General features: G+C 36.3%; 3 protein-coding genes across 3 annotated transcripts in view; 2 read left to right on the top strand and 1 right to left on the bottom strand.

The window, feature by feature from the left end:
- The window catches only part of pls1 (plastin 1 (I isoform)), a 30,747-nt gene extending 22,083 nt beyond the window's left edge, over positions 1-8,664 (top strand). Inside the window, exons 12-16 of the mRNA XM_049482515.1 lie at positions 641-755; positions 1,104-1,237; positions 5,994-6,117; positions 6,962-7,086; positions 8,366-8,664. Of these exons, the coding sequence (XP_049338472.1) occupies positions 641-755; positions 1,104-1,237; positions 5,994-6,117; positions 6,962-7,086; positions 8,366-8,504 (637 nt within the window). The 3' untranslated portion in view covers positions 8,505-8,664. The remainder of the gene's footprint in view (positions 1-640; positions 756-1,103; positions 1,238-5,993; positions 6,118-6,961; positions 7,087-8,365) is intronic.
- Positions 3,354-4,686, top strand: LOC125803899 (trichohyalin-like). The gene is made up of 2 exons (XM_049482520.1): positions 3,354-3,491; positions 3,790-4,686. The coding sequence occupies exon 2, from the start codon at positions 3,814-3,816 to the stop codon at positions 4,669-4,671; it is 858 nt and encodes a 285-aa protein (XP_049338477.1). The 5' UTR covers positions 3,354-3,491; positions 3,790-3,813; the 3' UTR covers positions 4,672-4,686.
- Positions 8,665-11,226: 2,562 nt separating the features above from the next.
- pcolce2a (procollagen C-endopeptidase enhancer 2a) lies at positions 11,227-23,059 on the bottom strand. Its single transcript, XM_049482517.1, has 9 exons — positions 22,786-23,059; positions 21,382-21,490; positions 20,733-20,988; positions 19,798-19,919; positions 18,061-18,197; positions 17,768-17,934; positions 16,580-16,663; positions 14,912-15,079; positions 11,227-12,280 (listed from the first exon to the last, which is right to left on the bottom strand). The coding sequence occupies exons 1-9, from the start codon at positions 22,851-22,853 to the stop codon at positions 12,150-12,152; spliced, it is 1,242 nt and encodes a 413-aa protein (XP_049338474.1). The 5' UTR covers positions 22,854-23,059; the 3' UTR covers positions 11,227-12,149.
- Positions 23,060-24,154: the final 1,095 nt, after the last annotated feature.

Raw genomic sequence — 24,154 nt, 5'->3', positions numbered from 1 at the left:
ACCACGTTCAGCTATGAATAGCAGCGTTATCATGCTTCCATACTTCCTCCTGCACTGTTTAACAGACTCTCGCCGTTTTTTAAGACTCCCATAATCGTCTTTACTGAACTTCAGCACAGCTAACAGCAGTACAGCTAACTCACGTAAAGTCAGGGGTGCAACTACATACCTTTTGAGGTGCATGCAAACATACTATCGGCATCCCCTCCCCTAAAATTATTTCTAGATGCAGAATATCAGTTATGTAATATAAAAAAACAGCGTTGGCAACCCCTGTTCTATAATTTATTAGTCAGTGACATCTAAACATGTAGAGTAAACTTAAACACAGTATACACAGTTATTACTGAGGTAGGTTCAAGAGTCTGATGGCCGTAGGGAAGAACCTGTTCCTAAACCTAGGATTTTTGCATTTCACACTTACCTTCAACTTCTATACCATACTACTTTACTACTATCTGTGAACAGTCTATGCTGGGGTTGGGTAGTTCTCTTGCCCTATTGCCCTACGTTAAAGCCCACTTCAAAAAACTTCAAAAAATAAATGTCCCTTCATGGTGTCTTGATCCAAAATGAATTTGTACTTGTATTCGATCTGATAGTCTTATTTATTTATTTTATTTTTTTTTTTTTTTTGCAGTGACCTGATGGACGGTCTGATCATTCTTCAGCTGTACGAGCGAATCCAGGTTTCTGTGGACTGGAGGAAAGTCAACCGTCCTCCATATTCCATTCTGGGCTCCAACATGAAAAAAGTTAGTATGAGGTGTGAAAACTGCAAAAAGCACTAATTTAAAAGCTTGAGGTCTAGTGTGAAGTGATGGTTTGTAGAGTAATGTCGTCTGCTGGTGTTGTTGGTGTGATATATGGAGATGTGGATTTCATTTTCCAGCAGGACTTGCGTCACACTGCCCACACTGCTAAAATTACCAATTGGTCTTATATAATATTCTCTTTAAAAAAATAAAAATAAAAAAACAGATTTTTGGGTTTTCATTGGATGTAAGCCATAATAAATAATCAACAATAAAATAAATATAAGCTTAAAATAGATCACTCTATATACTGTATAATACATGTTATTATGTGTGTTGTGTTTGCAGCTTGAGAACTGTAATTATGCTGTAGAGCTGGGCAAAAGGGAAGCAAAGTTTTCTCTGGTGGGGATCGGAGGTGAAAATATCAACGAGGGCAGCGCCATGCACACCCTGGCACTGGTTTGGCAGCTAATGAGAAGGTACGTCACTCATATATCATATAAATGTAGATATTGTATTATAATTATCTGATTTTCTTTGGTGAAAATAAATATATACTTAATTGTACTTTAAACATATTGAGAAATGTCAGAAAACAGATGTATGTGCTTACTTAAAATATATTAAAAGTACATTAATATTATGATTTCATCAAATATTTCAAAGTTCACTTTGATCATACTTTTAAAAAAGTCAAATATAGTGCATTTTTTTAAAAAATAGACTACTATGAAGTACACTTTTAGTTTAATGCAATTTAGTATACTTCTACAATACTTATTCCAAATATATTTTTGTACATTTTTAGCAAAGTGTGTTAAAAACAGCTGTTACAGTACTTCATTTAATTAAGTACAATGTATTATGTAACTTTTTAAAAAGTAAATTATAAAAATTACTTCAGCTAATTAAAAAAGCATGCAAAAATAGTAGTACTTCTGATAATAGTGCTCTGAATTAATCTTATCAGTGTTTATTTGATGCTCTGTGAGAGATGAGTATATAATATCTGTGTGTTGTTGTGTTTTTGTGGAAGGAATCAGTTTTGCTGGAGATTTGTGTTTGATTTTCAACAAAGCAGTTCATCATTTTCAGTTTGTGTTTAGAGTTTTGAGAAACTGAGCAGAGTTTCTAGAAATGCGTTTAAACATTTGGGGAAAACTGTATATATCTGTAAATATGTTGCACTGACTTGTTTGGTGAAAAATATAAACAAAATGTCTATGTGGAAAGAATTTGAATTATGGTAAAGCTTGCTGAAGATGAGAGCGCTTTTCATTTTGTTCAACAGTGTGTAGTTAATATTTTAATAAAACCAGCATAGTTTAAAATTGTTTTAGTAGTTGGAAAAAAAACAGTTAAAAATACATTAATCCAGTCAGACCTGTTTCTGAAAACGTATAAATTGTGAGATAAGACCTTTCTTTATAAGCGTAATTAACCCATTTCTACCAGGACCCTTTATGTGTATTGAGTATCAGTATTATATTTTGAGATTAAACACACCCAAGATGCATTTAACCCTTGTGTGGTGTTCGGGTCTGTGGGACCCGTTTTCATTTTTCATCAAATGATGCTAAAAATATATTTTTTCTAACTCAAACTCATTGGCATTGGCTCATTTTTTGTGAAAAACATGTATCAAAACACATTTTCGATAAACACACACTGTACACCCCCCCCCCCACCCCCCTACACATTTATATTACATACAGTATGTTTGGCCAAGGGCTAATAAAGATTGCTTCATTTTTAAATTTGAAACTAAACCAATTTTCTACTCATATCTTGAGTTTAATTCATTTTCTTTTACATTTTATTAAAAAACTAATAAAAAAAAGAGTAGCACTTTTTGAAAGAAATGTAACATTAGAAAGGTAAAGGGCAAATATTAACCATGTAAGCTGTTTATATTGCTTGCAATTTAGGTGAAGCGAGCCTGTGTAAAGCATTTTAATGTAGAATTGCTTAATTTTGCTGAATTAAATACAAGTAACAAAGTAAACGAGTAACAAAAATATGAACACCACACAAGGGTTAAACAGATACAAATCCAATCATCTGGGTAATATACTGTGTAATATATAATATATTAAATGCTAACTTTAACCATACTGAGCTTAAAAAATAAGCAAAAAAACGTAAAAAAATTAACTGTCTTTTATCTGTTTCTGCATGTATTGCTAAAAGTATTTTAAAGTTGTTTTGTTTGCACATTTACACATGTAATTTCCTGGGGACAGAAATGGTAGAGATTTATTGGAACGGCCCATAAACACAATATATATATATATATGTATCACTGTTATCTATATTACTCATCTATATTTTAGAATGTACAATGTGGCCAGTTTATAGATATATTTGAGTGGACGGTTGCCATGGCAGCGGCTTCAGTGCAGCATGGCTGCAGCAGTGTGGTGATGTCACAGTGATGACATCACAGCATTTGGAACTTTGGAGGTGAATAAGATCCTGAGTTTGAACTCTAGTGATCAGTTCTGCTTGCACCTGCGACTGAACTGCACTGAGAGAGAGAGACACCTGCACTGAGAGAGAGAGACACCTGCACTGAGAGAGACACCTGCACTGAGAGAGAGAGAGACACACCTGCACTGAGAGAGAGAGACACCTGCACTGAGAAAGAGACACTTATCCAGAGAGACAGAGACCGAGAGAGGGTCCGAGACAGAGACCGAGACAGAGTCTGAGAGTTTATCCATCTACTCCACTGTAAGTAAAGAAGGAACCATGTTGAAGAACCAGTACACTAAAAAAATGATGCATAAAATTTACTTAAAATAAATTTTATTTCAGATAAATTTAAGTAACTTTAACTCGGTTTCAAGACTTAAATGTTACACAGAGTAAAGAAGTTCAGTTCACTTATTTACTCTGTGTAACATTTAAGTCTTGAAACCGAGTTGAAGTTACTTAAATTTATCTGAAATTAAATTTATTTTAAAAAAGTAAATGCAGACAGCTGTGAAACTTTTTTTTAAGTAAATTTTCCGCATTATTTTTTTCAAAGTATTCCAGAGATCTGGAGAGAGAGATGGGGGAGTTAATGAGCGAGAGCGAGGTCCAGCAGACCATTCTTCTGATCCAGAAGATTGAGAGTGAAAAAAGAGACAGAATCCTGAAGGCCTGGACTGTGGCCAGTAACGAATGGCTGGAGGAGAAGAAGAAGATGAAGCAGGAGATCGAACTGCTGAAGCAGGAAGCAGGGAGGCTGAGGATGATGAAGAAGAAGGATGGAGAGATAAACGACCTCAATGAAATGAGGAAGCTCCACCAATCAGAGCTGGATCTGCTTCAGAAGAAAGAGAAAGACAGGAGAGACAGAATCCTGAAGGCCTGGACTGATGAGAGTAACAAATGGGACTCGGAGAAAAGAAAGATGAGGCAGGAGATCGCCCAGCTGAAAGAAGGAGAGAAGCTGAGAGCGATGAAGAGGAAGGATGAAGAGCAGGTGGGAGAGATGAAGGAGCTGGAGAAAATGAGAGAGCTCCACCAGAAAGAGATAGAACTGCTCCGAAAGACGGATAACGAAAGAAGAGACAGAGTCCGAGAGTCCTGGCTTAAACTCTGCTCTGAATGGAAGGAGGAGAAACAGCAGATGAAGCTGGAGGAGGAAAAAAGGGAGCGTCTCCTGGAGTCCTGCATGAAGGAGAAGGACGAATGGAAGGAAAAGATGGAGACGATGATGAAAGAAAGAGAGAAGGAGAAGAAGGAGATGGAATCCATGATGAAAGAGAGAAAGGAGGAGAAGGAGATGGAAAAGATGAGGAAGGATAAGGAAGAGGAGGAGGAGGAGAGAGGGATGGAGGTGCTGGTGCTGAAAATGAAAGCACTGTCCCTTGGAGAACTGAAGTCGAGGAGGAGAAGAAGAGCAGTCCGTTCCATTTTTTAGTCTTTTCCCATTTTCCCTTTCTCTACATATTTCCTTTAATCTTACAAATAAATCAGTTTTTGTTCAAACTGAATAAAGTCTGCTGTATTGATTTAATCAAGGGTTACATACATCTATTATTACTTGATATAATAATGGTTTATATATATATAAATAGAGCTAAACAGCTACAACACATCATAAGTACATTACAATGATTTTACATGAGGAAATCAGACAATGTTTAAAGTATAGCACTTAAAGTGCCATGAAATAGTATTTTTTCAAACAATTATTAAGCATTTATTAAAGCGTACTACATCATAATGCTTGGGAAGGTTGTAAATAACAATGAATTGAGACATTAGCTGAAGAAATGCAATGATTAATAATGTCTCAACCCGTAAGACATGTTAATTAATGTACCCTTATTGTAAAGTGTTTGCAAAAATGACTGATAGGTAAAATTATACACTGTAAAAGATGAAAATAATCATAAAAATCATAATAGTAATAATAGTAAAAAAGTGGGTTCCACTTTAAAATAAGACTACCTTTATAAAGGGTTTATAAATGGTTTACAATGAGTTTATTAATGATTACTAGTTAGCTTGTAAATGCCTTAAAAATTAATTAATTAATAATCAGTTATAACACATACATAGAAAGGGCAACAATGACCTGTAGTTTGCCAAATAGTGAACCCACAGCCGTCTATATTGTTGCCCTTTCTACGTATGTGTTATAACTGATTATTTAATCATTTATAAACCATTTAAGCCATTTATAAACTCTTTATACATGTTGTCTTATTTTAAAGTGGTACCAAAATGTGTAACAAAGATTATAACCTTTTCTCAAGTCTCAAAGCTCAAATCTCTAAACACATTTTCTGCTTTAAACACATTTTGCAATTTAAAACACCCTAAAAGGGCTTTTTCAAAACGTACAGGGTTCTGAACACATTTACTGACCACAGAACCTGGTAGACGCGTTTTATAAAAAGCCTCATTCATTTCTACCATTGAAAATCAAGGTCAAACCCTGAGTGCCAAATATGGGCGTAATGCCAACTGTAGAAAAATGCACAATACTACAGATTTCTCTGGACTGGTTCCAGAGCTAATGATACAACCGGACAGCCTGAGATTAAAGGTCAATCATTCGTACACTGTGTACTCTCAAAAGTGCTTCTTTAATGGAATCACTCAAAGTACCATTTGTAGAACATTTTTTTTATTTTAAGACTTTTTAAAATTGTACTTAAAATAATGTGCTTAATTTATTTACAGCTAAAACAAGCTTCTTTTAAGCAGTTCATACGTCACTGTGGTTGATTTCAGGTACACAGTCAAAGTTCTGGCGGACATCGGCCACGGAGAGAAAGTAAACGACCAGATCATCGTCGACTGGGTGAACAGCACTTTACAGAAAGGACAAAAAGACTCGTCTATCAAAAACTTTAAGGTAAGAGGTGTTGGCTTGTTGCTGTGTGGATTCATAGTTTCTTCTAAAATTAAAGGTATTAATAAACTGTTATCCGCTTGCCATCAGCTGCCGGAGCCCTGAGAGAGCACAATTAGCCTTGCTCTCTCTGGGTGGGTACAGTACAGTAGATGGTGCTCTTTCCCCTCATCACTCCTAGGGTGATATTGATTAGCACAAGGCCGCGTCTGTGAGCTGATGTATCAGAACCGAGTCGCTGCACTTTTCTCCAGGTGCTCTGTGATGCTACTCGACAATGCTGCATCAGCAGTTTTCATGCATCTTGGCATCATGTTCTCCTCCACCAGTCTTACACACTGCTTTTGGATAACGTTATGCTGGTTTACTCCTCGTGCAAAGATTCAAGCAGTTCAGTTTGGTGGTTTAATGGCTTGTGATCATCCATCTTCCTCTTGATTATATTCCAGACGTTTTCAATTTGGTATTTTTAAATATTTAAGTGGTCTCTCATTTTTTTTTTCCAGAGCTGTATGTATAATATAAAATATATAAAATATAATATTCTCCTCCAGCTCGTGTGCAGCTGCTGCATGTTGATCTCACTTTCATCCCATTGGTTCAGCGATGCTTGAAGATTTTAGATTAGGCCTGCATGCAGCGTAATCCAGCTTAGCTCATCAGTAAATCCTACAGGCCTGGCTAGAGGTCAAAATGATACAGATCAAAGCACAGTGAAACCTGTACGCTGGTGATGAATGAATCTCAAACACTTTTCTGATGATAAATATGTCTTAGAGAGCTCATTAATCTGCAGCATCATATCCTCAAGTGTCACATCATAACCAAATCCTATCAATCTTTCCAGGACAAATCGATCAGCACCAGCCTGCCGGTGATCGATCTGATCGATACCATAGCCCCCGGCGCCATCAAGAGCGAGATGGTGAAGAGAGGAGACATGAGCCCTGAGGATAAACTCAACAACGCAAAGTAACTCTACTAATACTCACCTTCTGCTCATGAATCAACCAGATACAGATCTGTCACAAAATGCCCTCAAATCAACCCTCGATTCTGAATGTAGTGAATTACTGCCTCAAGAATGTAGAGAACATTAAAGACATTGTTGCAAAAATAGTTGCAGAAAAAAAAGATAAAAATTTAATTGATATTTATTGATCATATTTATTGTACTGTGTTTTCCACCACTAAAAGGTGCACTTAAAATCCTTTAATTTTCCCAAAAATCGTAAATCGTTAATCTCCTTTGCCATTTAGAGACAAGTATATCAGACTGTAGCTTGCTGCAAACACCGGCTAGCACTGCTGGAGCAGCATTAGTATGAGCATTAGCCACTAACACTGTAAGCGCTACCTGTTTCGCCATTCAGAGACGAGTATTATTGGGCTGTAGCCTGTTGCTAACCCCTTGTTGCACCGCTGGAGCAGAATTAGTATTAGCTTTAGCATTAGCCACTAACCACAAGCGCTAGCTGTTTCGCCGTTCGGAGGCAAGTATTATTAGACTATAGCTTGCCGCTTACACCGGCTAGCACTGCTGGAGCAGAATTAGTATTAGCTTTAGCATTCGCCACTAACCACAACAAGCGCTAGCTGTTTCGCGTTCGGAGGCAAGTATTATTGGACTGTAGCTTGCTGCAAACAACGGCTAGCACTGCTGGAGCAGCATTATTATTAGCATTAGCCACTAACCACGGTAAGCACTAAGGACACTTTCACCATCCAGAGGAGAGTACCGCGCTAAGCACTATCTCTTTTGCCATTCAGAGGAGATTATGTCGGACTGTAGCCTGTTGCTAACCCCTTCTAGCACTGGTGAAGCAGCATTATTATTAGCATTAGCCGCTAACAACATTAAGCACTAGCTCTTTTGCTGTTTAGAGGCAAGTATATCAGACTGTAGCCTGTTGCTAACCCCCTGGCAGCATTGGTATTAGCATTAGCCACTAACCACTGTGAGAGCTAGCTCTTCCGCCGTTCGGAGGCGAGTATTATTGGACTGTAGCTTGCTGCTAATCCCTCCTAGCACCGCTGGAGCAGCATTAGTATTAGCATTAGCTGCTAACCAGGCTAAGTGCTAGCTCTTTCGCTATTCAGAGGCGAGTTTATCGGCATGTAGTTTGTTAAATTAAGCTACGTGGAAGAAACCACTAGATAATATTGCCCAGGCTTACCAGAACACTCAGAGTTTACTGAGTTAAATTTTACCCTCTTTCTCTTTCTCTCTCTCTCTCTCTCTTTCTGACAGGTATGCCATCTCTGTGTCTCGTAAAATCGGAGCCAAGGTGTACGCCCTGCCCGACGACCTCGTAGAGGTTAACCCAAAGATGGTGATGACTGTATTTGCATGTTTGATGGGGAGGAGTCTGAACAAAGTGCAGGGCTAACCTTTGTGTCCTTTTTTCATCTGTTTCCTCTCATTACCTTTCTGTCATTCGTCCGTGCCCCATCTATTTCCATAACTGCCATTCGCTCCTTCTTTCTGAGTCCTGGTTTATGGAATTTCTCACCCAGAAATGCTAAGAATAAAATATTACGAAATGCTAACAGACCCTCTCTTATTCATTATTAGCACCATTAGCATTTTTGGGTGAGGTTTTTTTCATGGACCTTAAAATCTACCATTTCTAAATGCCCCACCATTTCTGTAATATCTTTATATCTTACCTTTTTATCTTTTCATGAAACATAGTGATTGCTGAAACATGAAAATGTCCACTAAACATTTAATTTTTGCTGGCAACATAATATGCATCCAGGTGTTGAACACGTGTTAATGTTTGTAAATGTTTGCTTTCCAATGAGTCAAAAAAAATAAATCTGTCAAATAAATCTGGTTTGTAAATGTCTAAATCATTGAAAATATTAAAACTAAGGTATAGAAAATAAAACACTGAACTGCAAAGTTATGCAATTCTGCTGATTAACCAGAATAACAACCAAAGTAATGTTTTTTTTTTGGTACATTTTTTTTTTTACAAAAAAGCAAAGAAAGCTTTCTCAATATTTCAGTTTATCTGCAGAAAACAGGTTTTACACTGATTAGTTGGTGAGCTGATCCTGGAGATACAGGTAAAGCATGTTTAAAAGGCTTGTAACTGGAGTTTAAAACCATGAAACATTACATTACATTGGATATAGTTCTGTGTTGAGGACATAAGTACATGTTTCAGTATAAAACTGATCAGATATTTGTAAACTCTGATTTTGCTCAGTTGCTTCACAGGAACCCGTTCATGTTGGACTCACTTTAAGTGCGTATTCTCCTCTATAGAGATTCTCTGGTTCTGGTTCTAGTTCTGGTGTGTTCTCATTAAAAACGTGTTTCTGGAGAGCTGTGAGGTGAGTCTCAACAACTGAAGGACTCACAATTATAGCACAATTAGTCGTGTACACTGAAATCTAGATTCACCAGACTAATTTCCAGAAATTCAGGAGGCTGATGTTTCTATTGGCCAGTGTTTAGTTGGTGAGCCTGTGTCCACTGCAGCCTCAGCTTTCTGTTATTGGCTGACAGAAGTGGAATCTAAAGTGGTGTTTTGCTTTTGCAGCCAATAGCATCAAGGTTTGTAGGTGCCTATTTATTTTAAAATACTGCTCAACACGACACAGTTGTACAATTGTGGTTATCTAAGAGTGATTATATATAAGTTACTGTAGCCTTTCTGTCAGCTCCAACCAGTGTGACCATTCTATCATTCTTTCTTATCAACGAAGAGGCGATTCGATCTTCAGAACTGCTGCTCACTGAGAAAAAACTCTAGATAGTGGTGTTATAAAAATCCCAGGAGATCACTTTCACGCATCGATCTGCTGCCACATGATGGGCTGATTATATAATCACAGGAATGATTGGGTGTACACGAGGCAGTGTGCTTTGATTAAAGATGTATGAAAGGTTTTACACAGATGAGTAGTAAACAGCAATCAGATAGCCTGTATTTTAGTCTGCTGTTAATGCCAGTCTATAATAACTGGTTAAGTCTTTAAATCGTATTTCAGCTTTCAGAAACGGATCATCAGAAACACTTTCACATTCCTCTCTGCCACTGCCACTTGAGCGTGCCCAACTCTTACCCAGGGGGACTCTTAGTGGTGGTGCTGGAATCTGGAAGTGATTGTGAAATTCGAGCAGTAAGGCAGCTCCAAAACCCAATCCCACCATGTGGAGCTAAAGCAGCGCTACTTTAGTGGGATAGATAGTGGCATGAGATCTAACCTCAATCATTTAGAGATTATAATAACAACTTTATAAGACTATTATAGACTATTCAATTCATATCTACAAGTTTTATTACTGTATATAGCAGAGATTCTCAATTGGTTGGTTGGAACCCAAATGTGGGTCGTGAAAACGTTCTGGGTGAGTCGTGGGCAGCTTTTAAAAAATATATGCAAAAATATATAATGAAATATCTACTTTTTTGGCCTAATGCAGTTTTGTTTAATTTTATTATAGTAATTTTTATGCATATAGTTATCATGTTCCTTCTTTAGCTTCTTTAAGAAAATGCTTTAAAATTCACTTTGCATGCATATGTATGTTTAAATGGGTTTTTAAATGCTATTTTTATAATAATAAAAATAAATTTGTTGGTTTGTATTCTATAAAAGTGAGTCGCAAATTAATGCCAATGAGAAGATGTGGGTCCCGGGCTGAGACCAGTTGAGAACTGCTGAGTTTATTAAAAAGACTCAGTGGAAATGCATGAATATTATAGATAATGAACAATTATAACCACATAATCATTATATAAGCCAGTCATAATCATTACCAGCCACTGCCCTGTCCACTGTGGGTGGTAATGCCTTTTATAGGTTAGGTTAGGTTGTGTTATGCTAAATATATGTGCACAGAAATTTAAATATCCAATCCAATCTGATATACACTTTCTTGCCTCGCTAAAACTCGGATAGTTCACGTAGCCTTGCCATGAGCACGCTGACCAGTGTTCAGCCTCACTCACAAGATAACACCTCACACCTTATAGAGATATATATAAAAAGGCCCAAACTGTCCCAATAATAAAAATTAATTTGTTGGTTTGTATTCTATAAAAGTGAGTCGCAACTTAATGCCCATGAGAAAATGTGGGTCCCAGGCTGAGACCAGTTGAGAACTGCTGAGTTTATTAAAAAGACTATTAGAGAAAATGAACAATTATAACCACATAATCATTATATAAGCCAGTCATAATCATTACCAGCCACTGCACTGTCCACTGTGGGTGGTAATGCCTTTTATAACAGGTTGTGTTATGCTAAATATATGTGCACAGAAATGGAATATCCAATCTATCTGATATACACTATCTTGCCTCGCTCAAACTCGGATAGTTCACGTAGCCTTGCCATGAGCATGCTGACCAGTGTTCAGCCTTTCACACCTCACACCTTATAGAGATATATATAAAAAGGCCCATACTGTGGCTGTGTTATGAGTTGTGTTTCCTTCCTCTTAAATTTGTGCTTTATAATAGTTTTTGTTCTTGATAAAAGATTTAATGATTTTATTTAATGTGATGTAATATCTGTTTTCTTCTCTACAGCTGGAAAATACCTCTCGGTGTGCTTTCGGACAGTCCATTAATCAAGGGTTGTTGTGTTCCAATGTCATTGGAGGTTGGGCTAGTGTGAACAATTGAGTCACAAACTATTAGTTTTTTAAATAATACAAGTGTTTTAAGAAACAAATATGTTCCAAAAATAAGAATGGAATATTGGAAGATAACAGAATGCATAATTAACTGACCCATTTCTGAAATAAATTAATAAAAAACACAAAATAAAACAGATTAATATCAGACCAGTCCAGGCCCTCCAGATATGTTATATCAAATAATAGCACATATAAATACAACATTTTATATTATCGATGATCAATTCTATAGCAATTTCCAAAAAGCAGCTCTTGCACAGACATGGCTGTTGGTTCATGTGAGTGACCATTCATACTTACAAAAGCTTCCAGATTTGGTAAATATAAAGTTCAGAGGTTATATGTTGGAGTCAAATTCAGCCACTTCCCTCCATCAGCAGTGAACATTAGTCAGCACAGCCAGGTCTCTGTGCTGCTTATTTTTGAAAGCCATCATGAAGTTGTACGGGGAAATAACGCCTTGCCCCTGCTCGTCGACATGGCCCATCACGATGTAGTTCAAACCTGGAAAAGCACAGTAATATAAATAAAATATATTTTTAATACCTGTACCTTTATAAACAAAAACAACTGGATTTAAAATAAAGCAAATCAAAGTGTGACTAAAGTAAAAAACATTAAGCTTTAATTTAAGGAGTGGTCATTTTTATTAACACAGTCCCACCTTTTTCACAGCCTCACAATTTACTGAATACACCAAAATTCTGAAACCAATTAAAATCACTAAATCACCACTTTTTTTTTTACACTGTAGCGTAGCATCAGTATATATGCAGCTGTTTGCACTAAACCCCCTGATTTTTGCTCAAATACATTAAAAAACAAGCTAAAAAGTTGGAGGAGTAGTTTGAAGGGGCACTGGGTGATGTATGGGTTTAGAGGAAGGCAGGAGGTTGGGAGAGCTGATAGGCTGAGCTGCAGTGTGAGTGTCTGCATACCAAAGTTTTTTTTTTCCAATATAAAAGACCAGTAAAATGTGTCTGTGACCCACTTTGGATCCAGAACCACCAGTTGTGAATCGCTTTCCTACACTACTCCTTTTAATTTCAAAGAAAGAATCTTAATTTTTCTGCTCTAATTTCAAATCTATAGTTGCAAAACTGCAAGTTGATGGACCTCCATATCTTCCAGCCTTAATAATAATAACATAGACATTATTGAGACTCTGAAATGCTCATTCTGTCCCATTCGTGCTTGTAATTCCACAAACATCCCGCAGACAGTGACGAATGTCCTGCTTTTCTCGATTCTGCTCTCCACGCAGATTCCACTGGCAGCTTTTTAGCCACTCAAAAACGCTTCTACTCAACTGTCAGTCTGTCCATTTGCGCCGGTGCTGCAGCGTTTCTATGCTAAATCAACCGAGGTAAATCACGGAGCACAGAAAGAAACGAAAGCCATGCGTGCAGCATTATTTCTGCTGTCTACGGCGAGGAAAAGACAGACGAAACGAGCTTTAGGCTTCACGCCATGACGCTGAAAATGGCAGATCCTGCTTAAAATATGTCACCACCTGATTTGAAGCCAAGCTAATCTGGAATGTGAAGACTGGAAACTCCACATAGACTCTCTCAGCTCAACCCAGAACTGCAGTAAAACATCAGGTGTTGATAGTTCTGAAAGTTTAGAAGCTGGAAGTGAAAGCAGGACTTCAGCGCAAAATGCTAATGTTGCTAATTACGAGGCACTCTGAGTAATGCAGCTAAATTATGCTAACTACTTCACAGCTAGACGTACGTAGCTGGGTCCTGGTGTTGCCGTGCATATTTAGTGATCTGTCTGATGTAACAAACTTAAAATATCTCATCAGAAGATTAACAGCAATATTTCAACAATTTTACATTGTTGGATTACAGAAACATGGCTCATCCTCAGTTTAATCTAAATGTTAAATGCTAACACGCTTATCTCAAAGACTGAGCAATCCTTTAGGTCAGGGATGTCCAAACTTTTTTTGTTGGGGCCAGAAGGAGAAATATATTTGAAGTCACGGGCCACAGACTCTATAATAAAACAAATAATGAAATATACCACTTTAAATAATACTTTTTCCTAATTACTTTCATTTACACACCATTTTACTTGACTGACTATCTTTACCTTTGACAGTGTTGTGTAAACTAAGATTTTTCAAATTGATGTTTAATTTCATGATGTCTTTTAGACTCTTTGGCCTGTTTTTCTGCGCTAGAAATGCGCACTCTTTCCGCTTTTAGACTCTTTTTCCCTGTTTTTTTGCGCTAGAAATGCGCACCCTCTCTCCTTTTAGAATCTTTGGCCTGTTTTTCTGCGCTAGAAATGCGCACTCTCTCCGCTTTTAGACTCTTTTTCCCTGTTTTTTGCGCTAGAAATGCGCACCCTCTCTCCTTTTAGAATCTTTGGCCTGTTTTTCTGCGCTAGAAATGCGCACTCTCTCCACTTTTAGACTCTTTGCCCCGTTTTTCTGCGCTAGAAATGTGCACCCTCTCCGCTTTTAGACTCTTTGGCCCGTTTCTGACACCTAGCGTTCAAACTTTGAATCTCACATTATAAAAACCTGCTTAACAGCGGGCCAACTTTCATTCTATTTCTAAAATACCTCACGGGCCGCTGCAAAAAAGGAAACGGGCCGCAAATGACCCACGGGCCGTAGTTTGGACACCCCTGCTTTAGGTCGTTATTTTTACTTTGGAACATGAGCTGTAGGTCTGAAATGATCCAATAAGTGAGAAGAGATGAGATGAAATGAGATGAGATTTTGACTATTTTACTTTATTTTATGGCACACTGGATTATAAGGTCAACTAACAATGAATGTCTATTATCTGGTCTATTTTCATACTATACAAGGCGCACTGGATTATAAGTAATCCAGGGCGCTATTAGCTAGCGGTTCGTCCCACGTAGCTTGTTTTATCACAGTAAACACAGTCTATAAACTACAGTCTAATAATAATTACTTACCTCTGTACGGCGGAGGAGCTAGCGCTGCGGTTAGCATCTAATGCTAATGCTGCTTTATTATATATGAGATATTGAGTATTTTAAGTCAGATCCAGTTCTGATCCTTTGTTTTCACTGCTGTGCTCTAGCAGAATGTCCTCTGCTTTCATGTTGTTTTAGGGATAGTTTTTGTAGTTAGGAAAAACTGCTCACCTCTCCTCACCAGTGGACACTTTTTGCAGAGGACAGTGATTTTGGTGCTCATGGTCTTCCCAGCCTGCTGGATGGCTAGGTTTCCCTCTTTATACACACTAGTGATGGAGAAGGTGGCGAGAACGCTCTGCTCCCGCATGGCTGCTGAGATTAGGGTACCTGTTAAAACTGTAAAAATACACCTAATATCAGTGTGACAAACAGCCACTGCATTACAACCAATAGCTCACAGATCAGATGCGACCAGTTGTTATTTTAAGGTAGTAAGACATTTTTTTAAGGTAGTAAGACATTTTTTTAAGATGCTACTTCATTATTTTGAGATAAATGGTTACTTGAACAAGATAACCATAATGATAAAAAAAATAACGACTTAGTATTTCTAATTAACAGCTTAGGATCCCTAAATAATGACATTGTTTCTTAAAATAATGACTCTCTATCTAAAAAAACAACTTAGTATCTCTAAATAACAATTTAGTATCTCAAAATAATCACTTAGTATCTTAAAAATAATCACTTAGTATCTCTAAATAACAATTTGATATCTCAAAGTAAAGACTTAATATCTCAAAATAGCAATTTAGTATCTCAAATTAATGACTTAGTATCTGATAAAAATGACTTACTATCTCAAAAAAAAGTTAGTACCTCAAAATAACAACTTAGTATCCTTAAATAATGACTTAGTATCTCAAAATAACAACTTAGTATCCCTAAATAATGACATAAAATCTCAAAGAAATCACTTAGCATCTCTAAATAACAATTTAGTATCTCAAAATGACAACTTAATATCTCTAAATAAAAATGTAGTATCTCAGAATAACGACTTAGTATCTCAAAATAACAACTTAGTATCCTTAAATAATGACTTAGTATCTCAAAATAACAAGTTAGTATCTCAAAATAACAACTTAGTATCCCTAAATAATGACTTAAAATCTCAAAGAAATCACTTAGCATCTCTAAATAACAATTTAGTATCTCAAAATGACAACTTAATATCTCTAAATAAAAATGTAGTATCTCAGAATAACGACTTAGTGTCTCAAAATAACAACTTAGTATCCTTAAATAATGACTTAGTATCTCAAAATAACAAGTTAGTATCTCAAAATAACAACTTAGTATCCCTAAATAATGACTTAAAATCTCAAAGTAATCACTTAGCATCTCTAAATAACAATTTAGTATCTCAAAATGAAAACTTAATATCTCTAAATAAAAATGTAGTATCTCAGAATAACAACTTAGTATCTTAAAATAACAACTTAGTATCCTTAAATAATGACTTAGTATCTCAAAATAACAAGTTAGTATCTCAAAATAACAACTTAGTATCCCTAAATAATGACTTGAAATCTCAAAATAATCATTAGCATCTCTAAATAACAATTTAGTATCTCAAAATTACAACTTAATATCTCTAAATAATGATTAGTATCTCAAAATAAGAATGAAGTATCTCAAAAAAATCACTTTTTTATCATCAGAGGACGTTTTTGAGGATTTTTTGGGGGGGAGGGTGTTATGTAAGAAAAGGTGTTTTAATGTTAAGTCTGTTCCTTTTCTTTTTTAACAGAAATATCAGACCATGCAGGCTTTGCCTGCTGTGCATGTCTTTAACAAAAAAACAACAAAAACAACCCAAAAATCCCTTTTTACCGAAGTTACTTGAGCAGTAATGGCTTTCGATGGTTCCGCTCCTCCTGCATTTCTGCTTGCAGAGAGCTTCTGAATATGTAAGAGCTGTGGGGAAGAAAAACACATTATCACCACGGTGGGACACATCAGCGTAATTTCACAACACTGAGCTTCTATAAAAGCCCGCTGATGCATTTGTGCATATGAATAATAGTCCATTCAAATGAAAAACAGCCTGTCTGGCCAAGCTAATCCATTCTGTACAGTCTGAGGTCCATTATACATCCAAATTCATTGTCCTGCTGTTAAAGTCAGTATAATAAAAACGTCTGTATAATTCACACTCTGAGATGTAAACAGTAATGCAGAGTGCAGGTCTGATGGGAAAGGGTTCAGTGTGGAGAAATTTTTATGGCTTGGATTTCTTTACAGCGCTAAAGATAATGATAATACCCACAGTTGACCAGGACTGCACACAAGCATTTAACCATTAAACTATATTTTATCTATTCATACTGTCACCTTCTTATATTAATCGCCTTTTGACTTTTTTTTCCCTAAATCATCTCCTGATGATGATGATGCTGGATGGCCACCTGTGGTAAAATCTCCTAAACCTTCCACTGTTCAGATCATTTGATTTTACCCATTTAGGATAACGGTCTATGTGTCTATCAAGAGTGTGACATAAGCTAATTTATTAGAACTCCCCCCCCAAAAAATGTGACTTAAGCCCTTTTTATAGCTTTCAAAGACTAGGCTCCTTCACTAAACTAATCTGCACCATTCAAGGCTTGTTCCCAATCGGTAAGTGAATCGTGTCTCGCATAAAAGAGCTCTCAGAAGACCAATGTTCAAGAATTGTTGACTTGCATGAAGCTGAAAAGGGTTAAAAAAGTATCCCTAAAGCCTTGATGTTCACGTGTCCACGGTAAGACAGATGGTCTACAAATGGAGAAAGTTCAGCACTGTTGCTACTCTCCCTAGGCGTGGTAAAGTCCTGTAAAGATGACTGTAAGAGCACAGCGCAGAATGATCAATGAGGTGAGGAAGAATCCTAGAGTTTCAGCTAAAGACTTACAGAAATCTCTGGCACATGCTAACATCTACAGTAAGGAAAACATTAAACAAGAATAAAGTTTATGGGAGGTCCATGTATATGGAGCTATATGAAGCATTGATAAAGCCGTAGGAAATGGGAGTACGAACCTAAGGGTGATGCAGTGGTGGGAATGGTTGGAGCTGTGGTGACTGGAGAGCCTGTTATGGTGGAGTTTTTAGGTTTGAACAGATAATGTCCTATAAACCCATCAGCGGTCAGACTGAGATCAGACACGAACTGAACGAAGAGCTGGCTGCCCTCAGAGTGGATGGGGCTGAAAATGGACACAATAAAACACAGATTTATTAGATAAGAGTCCTGAGAAGGAAGAGGAGTGAGTGGAGAGTCTGTGAGGACAGGAACTGACCACAACATTAGAACAGCAGAGATGAGCTCTTACGCAGGAGGGCTGTCTCCACAGAACCGGCCGATCCTCCGAGAGTCGCTCGTCTCCCCGCCGTTGTAAACGGCCATGTGATCGTAGCGGCAGTAGTTGTCTCTCTCCACGTCGAACTTCTCAAACGTCAGCTCAATTATCTGAGATGAGAATAGGAGAGATGTGATAATGGTTGAATGTGTAGACTGGGATGAATACAAGCTTTTCAGAAAGTCAGATTAAAGCACAAGAGGTGGGATAAAATATTGATATTTTGATATATTGTATTGTATTGTGATACATTATCATTAAGTGGCATAAAATACCAATATATTTATGGGCCATTCCACCAAAAATTCTAAATAAGCTTTTTTTGTTTGTTTTTTATTCAACTTTAAATCTAATAAAATGTATTTAACTGTTCAAAACATCAGGCAGCTTTATTTCATTTTTTTGCAAGGTTTATAATCTGACATTTTTCTCAGTCTTGTTACCAAAACTTAAGTGACATTTAAAAAGCTTGTTTAAAAGCAAGTCCATTATATTTTTTTTATTCCATTAATTTCTCTCAAGAAAGTCTTTATTTAAAAGAAATATTTGACTAAATGTTAAATAATTGATCTTTATGACAAAATTCTTCTAAAATTTTCTGAAATTGACCATTAGATTTGACCGTTTTCCGACCAAAAATCTGAAATTGATTTTGTAGAAATAGATTTTAAAATTGATGACTTGTAGAATGTTCCAGATGTTTCAGATGAGGTAATGTTTTTTTACGGCAACAGGACTGTGTAAAACCCAGGGACGCAACTAAAATGTGTATTTTAACTTACATTTTTTTATTATGTTTTAATATGTTTCATTTATAACTTCATACCTTTTGGACACCTCTTCATCTTCTACCAATCGCAGTGTGACGCCACACATGTAAGTAACTTAGCTGTGGCCTAAAAACTCCACATGATGGTTTGAGTTGAGTGTAAATTGGTGGAGTACGAGGCTCCATTACTTGTTAGTTCAATAAGCCTTGAAGCTCCAGTACACTAATCTAATCTCCACTAATCTCCAGTGCATTTAATTAGCAGAACTGCAGAGACAGTCAACAATCAATTATCCCGCAATGCACAGACTGTTTACCCTTCCTTCCCTTCTCACATTTCCAATCTTACAGCTCACACACAAACACGAGTCTCGTAGCCCAAAGGCAAAACTTCAGAAGCCAAATTCTGATATAGACCTGTCTCAATAACTATTTTATATTGGGCAATATATTGTCCCAGAAATTGCAATAAACAATATTACAGCATAAAATGCATTTACATTGATTTAAAGAGCAGAAGACTGTAACAGATATTCAGACAATGGAATATATATATATATATATATATATATATATATATATATATATATATATATATATATATATAAATAAATTGAAATCGTATATATATATATATTTTTTTCTGTTAATCGCCGACAAAAACTCTATTCTGAGGCAAATTGGGGATCTCTTGGTGTGTGAACTACTGAAAGATGCTCGCTGAGCCGTCGCCAACTGGTTGCTGACAAGATGCAGAGCCTGGCAAATATTTGGCATGCTAGATATCTGACCCAGTCAGTGACTGGGAATAAGGAGCAGCAATTACATACTGCAAGTGGAATCATGAAGAAAGAAAGCAATGGGTCCAAAACTATTAAACTACGACTATAACATAAACTATCCTATTAAGGTACGGTAAGGGACCAACAAAAGGAACTCACCTGGTTCTGCGGTGCCACTATATGCCATGAGCACGTTACACCAGCTGGGTAATCCTTGTCTGGCCAATTTGGAGTCTTCAAACTTCCTGGCTTCTTCAGAAGTCCACCACAATAACGATTCCCTGCCACAAACAAATATTCCACAAACACTGAGAGAGTGCTACATCAGTTCTGGCATAAGTGTTTTGTTTTTTGTTTTAGTGACTTAAGGAGTACATTCTTCTTATTAATTAGTCTTTGGACCAAACAGGTGTGTGGTTGGAGATGTTAGACACGCCAATCATTAAAACTATCTGCCTTACACTAGCTGCGTTCCAAAGCCTGCTTCAGATCATTCGTTTTCCGTATTTTTTACTTGTACATGAGCAGAGAAACATGTGTAACCAAGGCCTGTCAAGGATGCTCTCAAAAGTTAATAATATTTATAGAAATCAATATTTGGTGGAATAACCCTGGTTTTTAATCACAGTTTAATGCATCTTGGCATGTTCTCCTCCACCAGTCTTACACACTGCTTTTGGATAACTTTATGCCACTTCAAGCAGTTCAGCTTGGTTTGGTTTGATGGCTTGTGTGTGTGTGATCATCATCCATCTTCCTCTTGATTATATTCCAGAGGTTTTTAATTTGGTTAAATTAAAGAAACTCATCATTTTTAGGTGGTCTCTTATTTTTTTTTACAGAGCTGTATATCCAACCTATGACAGGAGCCACTGTAATACCATGTACCATGTAATAATGTCATGTGCTACTGTCCTAATGTCTAACTAATGTTAGGACAAGCTGAAAATAGATGGACCTTAAAAAAACGAATTACACAATCTTCCAAAATTATATCAAACTGATCCTTCTGCAGAGCGGCTGAACATCCAGCACAGGGCTGGGCCTCGTTCTGTATTTAGACTGTAATGAGCTGGTAGGGAGAGGGTCATTACCTACTTCGTTGGGTCGAACTGCAGCGTACGCAGCCAGGAAACCACTCCCAGCTGTGTTGGCATCAGACACCATGACCACTTGCATCTTGTTGCCACTGGTAACCAGCGGGCCGGGCCTGGACGTACCGCAGAAGCGGCCGAGCCTCTGGCCACTGACGTGTCCTTCATACACGTCCACGTAATCGTATCTGCACAGCCCGTCATTCTCCAGGTCCATCACACGGAACAGGAGGGACACCACTCTGCCCTGAGGCACCTGAGGACATTTAGCACTGGAGATAAGCAGTGGACAATACAGTGCTGACGCCGGGACTTATCCTTAAAATATCCTTTTATTAAAACATTTATAAAAACACACAGATTTCATCCATTTACTGCTGTTTAAGACTATTCATTCTCTATAGATATAAAAGGCAATCATGGCTGTTCAGACTTGTACGACCTTAAAGAAACTTTCTAGGAAAAATAAGCTCAAGCTCATTTTTACTATATTCACTTCATTTTTTGCTATACAGATATGCAAAATACTGCACAATTTATCATTAACATAGTCTAATGAAAAGTATGTGTCTTGGCTGCTTCCCTTAAACATCTCTAATGATTATAATTGATTAGTAGCAGCTTAAAAAACACCAGATAATCTCATTACCGTGATCCTCCAGACACATTTGGTGTTAGCTGGGTAAACCCCGGGGTGACCGCTGCTCCCAATGAACCCTGAATATCCTGTAAAGTTCCCGCCACATTCAAACACTAACCTGCAGCAAACAAACACATTCAAAATAACGACTTACTATCTTAAATAATGACTTACTATCTCAAAGTAACGACTTACTATCTTAAATAATGACTTACTATCTCAAAACAACGACTTACTATCTTAAATAATGACTTACTATCTCAAAATAATGACTTAGTATCTCTAAAGGTCTTAATATCTCTAAATAACAGTTTACTATTACAAAATATTGACTTAGTATCTTAAAATAACAAATGACTATTTCAAAATAATTACTTATTATCTTAAAATAACAATTGAGTATATCAAAATAATGACTTAGTATTTTAAAAAACAATTTCATATCTCAAAACACTTAGTATGACACAATAACGACTTGGTATCTTAAAATAACGATTTATTATTTCAAAATAACGACTTAGTGTCTCAAAATATCGACTAAGCATCTCAAAATATCGACTTAGCATCTCAAAATAATGACTTAGTATCTCAAAATAATAACATAGTACCTTAAAATAACTACTTAGTATATCTAAATAACAATTTACTATCTCAAAATAATGACATAGTATGTTAAATAACAATTTACTATCTTAAAATAACGATTTACTATTTTAAAATAATGACTTAGTGTCTCAAAATAATGACTTGGAATCTCTAAACAACAAATTTGTGTCTTAAAATAATGAATTACTATCTCAAAATAACGACTTACTATTTTATAACAACTTAGTATCTGGAAATAACGATTTACTATTTTAAACAATGACTAATGACTTAGTGTTTCAAACTAATGACTTAGTGTTTCAAAATAATGATTTAGTATCTCAAAATAACGACTTAGTATCAATTAAAAACGGCTTAATATTTTAAAGTAACGTTAACGACTTAGTGTTTCTAAATAACAACTTACTATCTCTAAATTATGAGATACATGCTGGATATAAATTATTTTAAGAGCTTTCAGATATTAAACGCTTTACATTTGTAAGTAAATAAAGAAGAAAAGAGAGAAACAGAACCAGTAGTTGCTGCTGAGAAAACCTGTATAAACTAAAGTCTGTGGAGAAAAAACAGAAATTGTCATTTATTCTCTACTTTTACTTCTTTAACTGCAGTGGAAACAAACAGACGTGGCTTTTTAATTTCAGGTTTAGAGAACTGAACCCCCCCCCCTACCCCCCATACACACACACACACACAGTACACGCAGTCAACACACACACACACGGTCACACACTTCTTCAGCTCCTCGTTCAGAAACTCTGTTAGCTGTAATGTTTATTAAACAGCCGCCATTTCTGGCCGCTTTACCTTCTCCTCTGCGGTTCTGCTGAAACCAGGGGGAGCAGGAGGAAGAGGCTCAGCGCTAAAATCCACATTGTTCCCGGAGTCTGAAGAAACGCGACATTCAGAACCTGTGTTTCTCCTGCAGGAAAAGAGCAGCTCTGAAGCTCTGAATCTCCTGAGGGTTTTCTCTCAGACTGCAGCCGGAGAGGCCGGAGAGAATAGAGGCTCTGTTACAGAGCGGAGCCCCGACTTCACCCTCCGCTCTCAGTCTGAGGGAGAGAAGAGCTGTGGAGGAGAGATACTGTAAATAAATGAATAAAACCTATTTAAACAGTTTTTTACACTTCAGCATGGCTGTATTTTACACTGATTATTTAATTTACTAGCTAGAATTAGTTACTGAGGCCTAACTAACTAGATGTTAGTTACATGTTTTTAGCAGCAGTTATTACAACATTTCACTTACAGTACAGTTTACTCTAAACTTATCTACTTAAATATATCAACAAACGTAGCCCAGGCTTTGATAGACTAATAAGTTCATTTTAAGAAAATATATATTTTTTAATATAGTAAGTCGTTATTTAGAAATATTAAGTCTTAAAGTTTTAGAGTTACTAAGTCGTTATTTTGTTATTAAATTATTAATAAGAAATACTTTTTTATAGATACTACGTCGTTATTTTAAGAAACTAATTCATTTAGAGATACAAAAAAACGTATTATCTCAAAACAATGATTTAGTATCACAGAATAACAACTTAGAATCTTAAAATAATGGCATAGTATCTCTAAATATACCCCTAAATAATGACTTTCTCTAAACAAATAAGTATCTGTAAATAACAATGTAATATCTCAATATAATAACTTAGTGTGTCTAGTAATTATCTCAAAATAATGACTTAGTATCTCTAAATAATGACATACTGTCTCTGGGAAATTTTGTATGTCAAACTAACAACTTAGTATCTCAAAATATTCACTTATTTTCTCAAAAATAATGACGTATAACTTATAATGACAAAATAACAAATTACTCTGTCACCATAATGACTCAGTATCTCAAAATAATGACTTAGTATCTCAAAATAACTACCTACTATCTCAGAGTAATGACTTAGTGTCTTAAAATAATGACTAAGTATCACAAAATAACAACTTTGTCTAAATGAATTAAACATTTCAACAGTTTTGTACATTTCTGTATGGCTGTATGTTTTAAACTGATTAGTTAACTTGTTAAAATTAGCTAATGAGGCCTAACTAACTAAATTACTTGTTTTTAGCAACTGTTGCAGCATTTTATTGACAGTACAGTTTACTCTTAATTTATCTACTTAAATATATCAAGCAACTTTGATAGAAAAATATATTCCCTTTCTTCAAGATT

Source organism: Astyanax mexicanus, chromosome 8 (genome assembly GCF_023375975.1).
Source record: "Astyanax mexicanus isolate ESR-SI-001 chromosome 8, AstMex3_surface, whole genome shotgun sequence".
NCBI classification, from domain to species: domain Eukaryota; kingdom Metazoa; phylum Chordata; class Actinopteri; order Characiformes; family Acestrorhamphidae; genus Astyanax; species Astyanax mexicanus.
The sequence above is the reverse complement of the archived record's forward strand: the minus strand, read 5'-3'. Positions and strand labels throughout refer to the sequence as shown.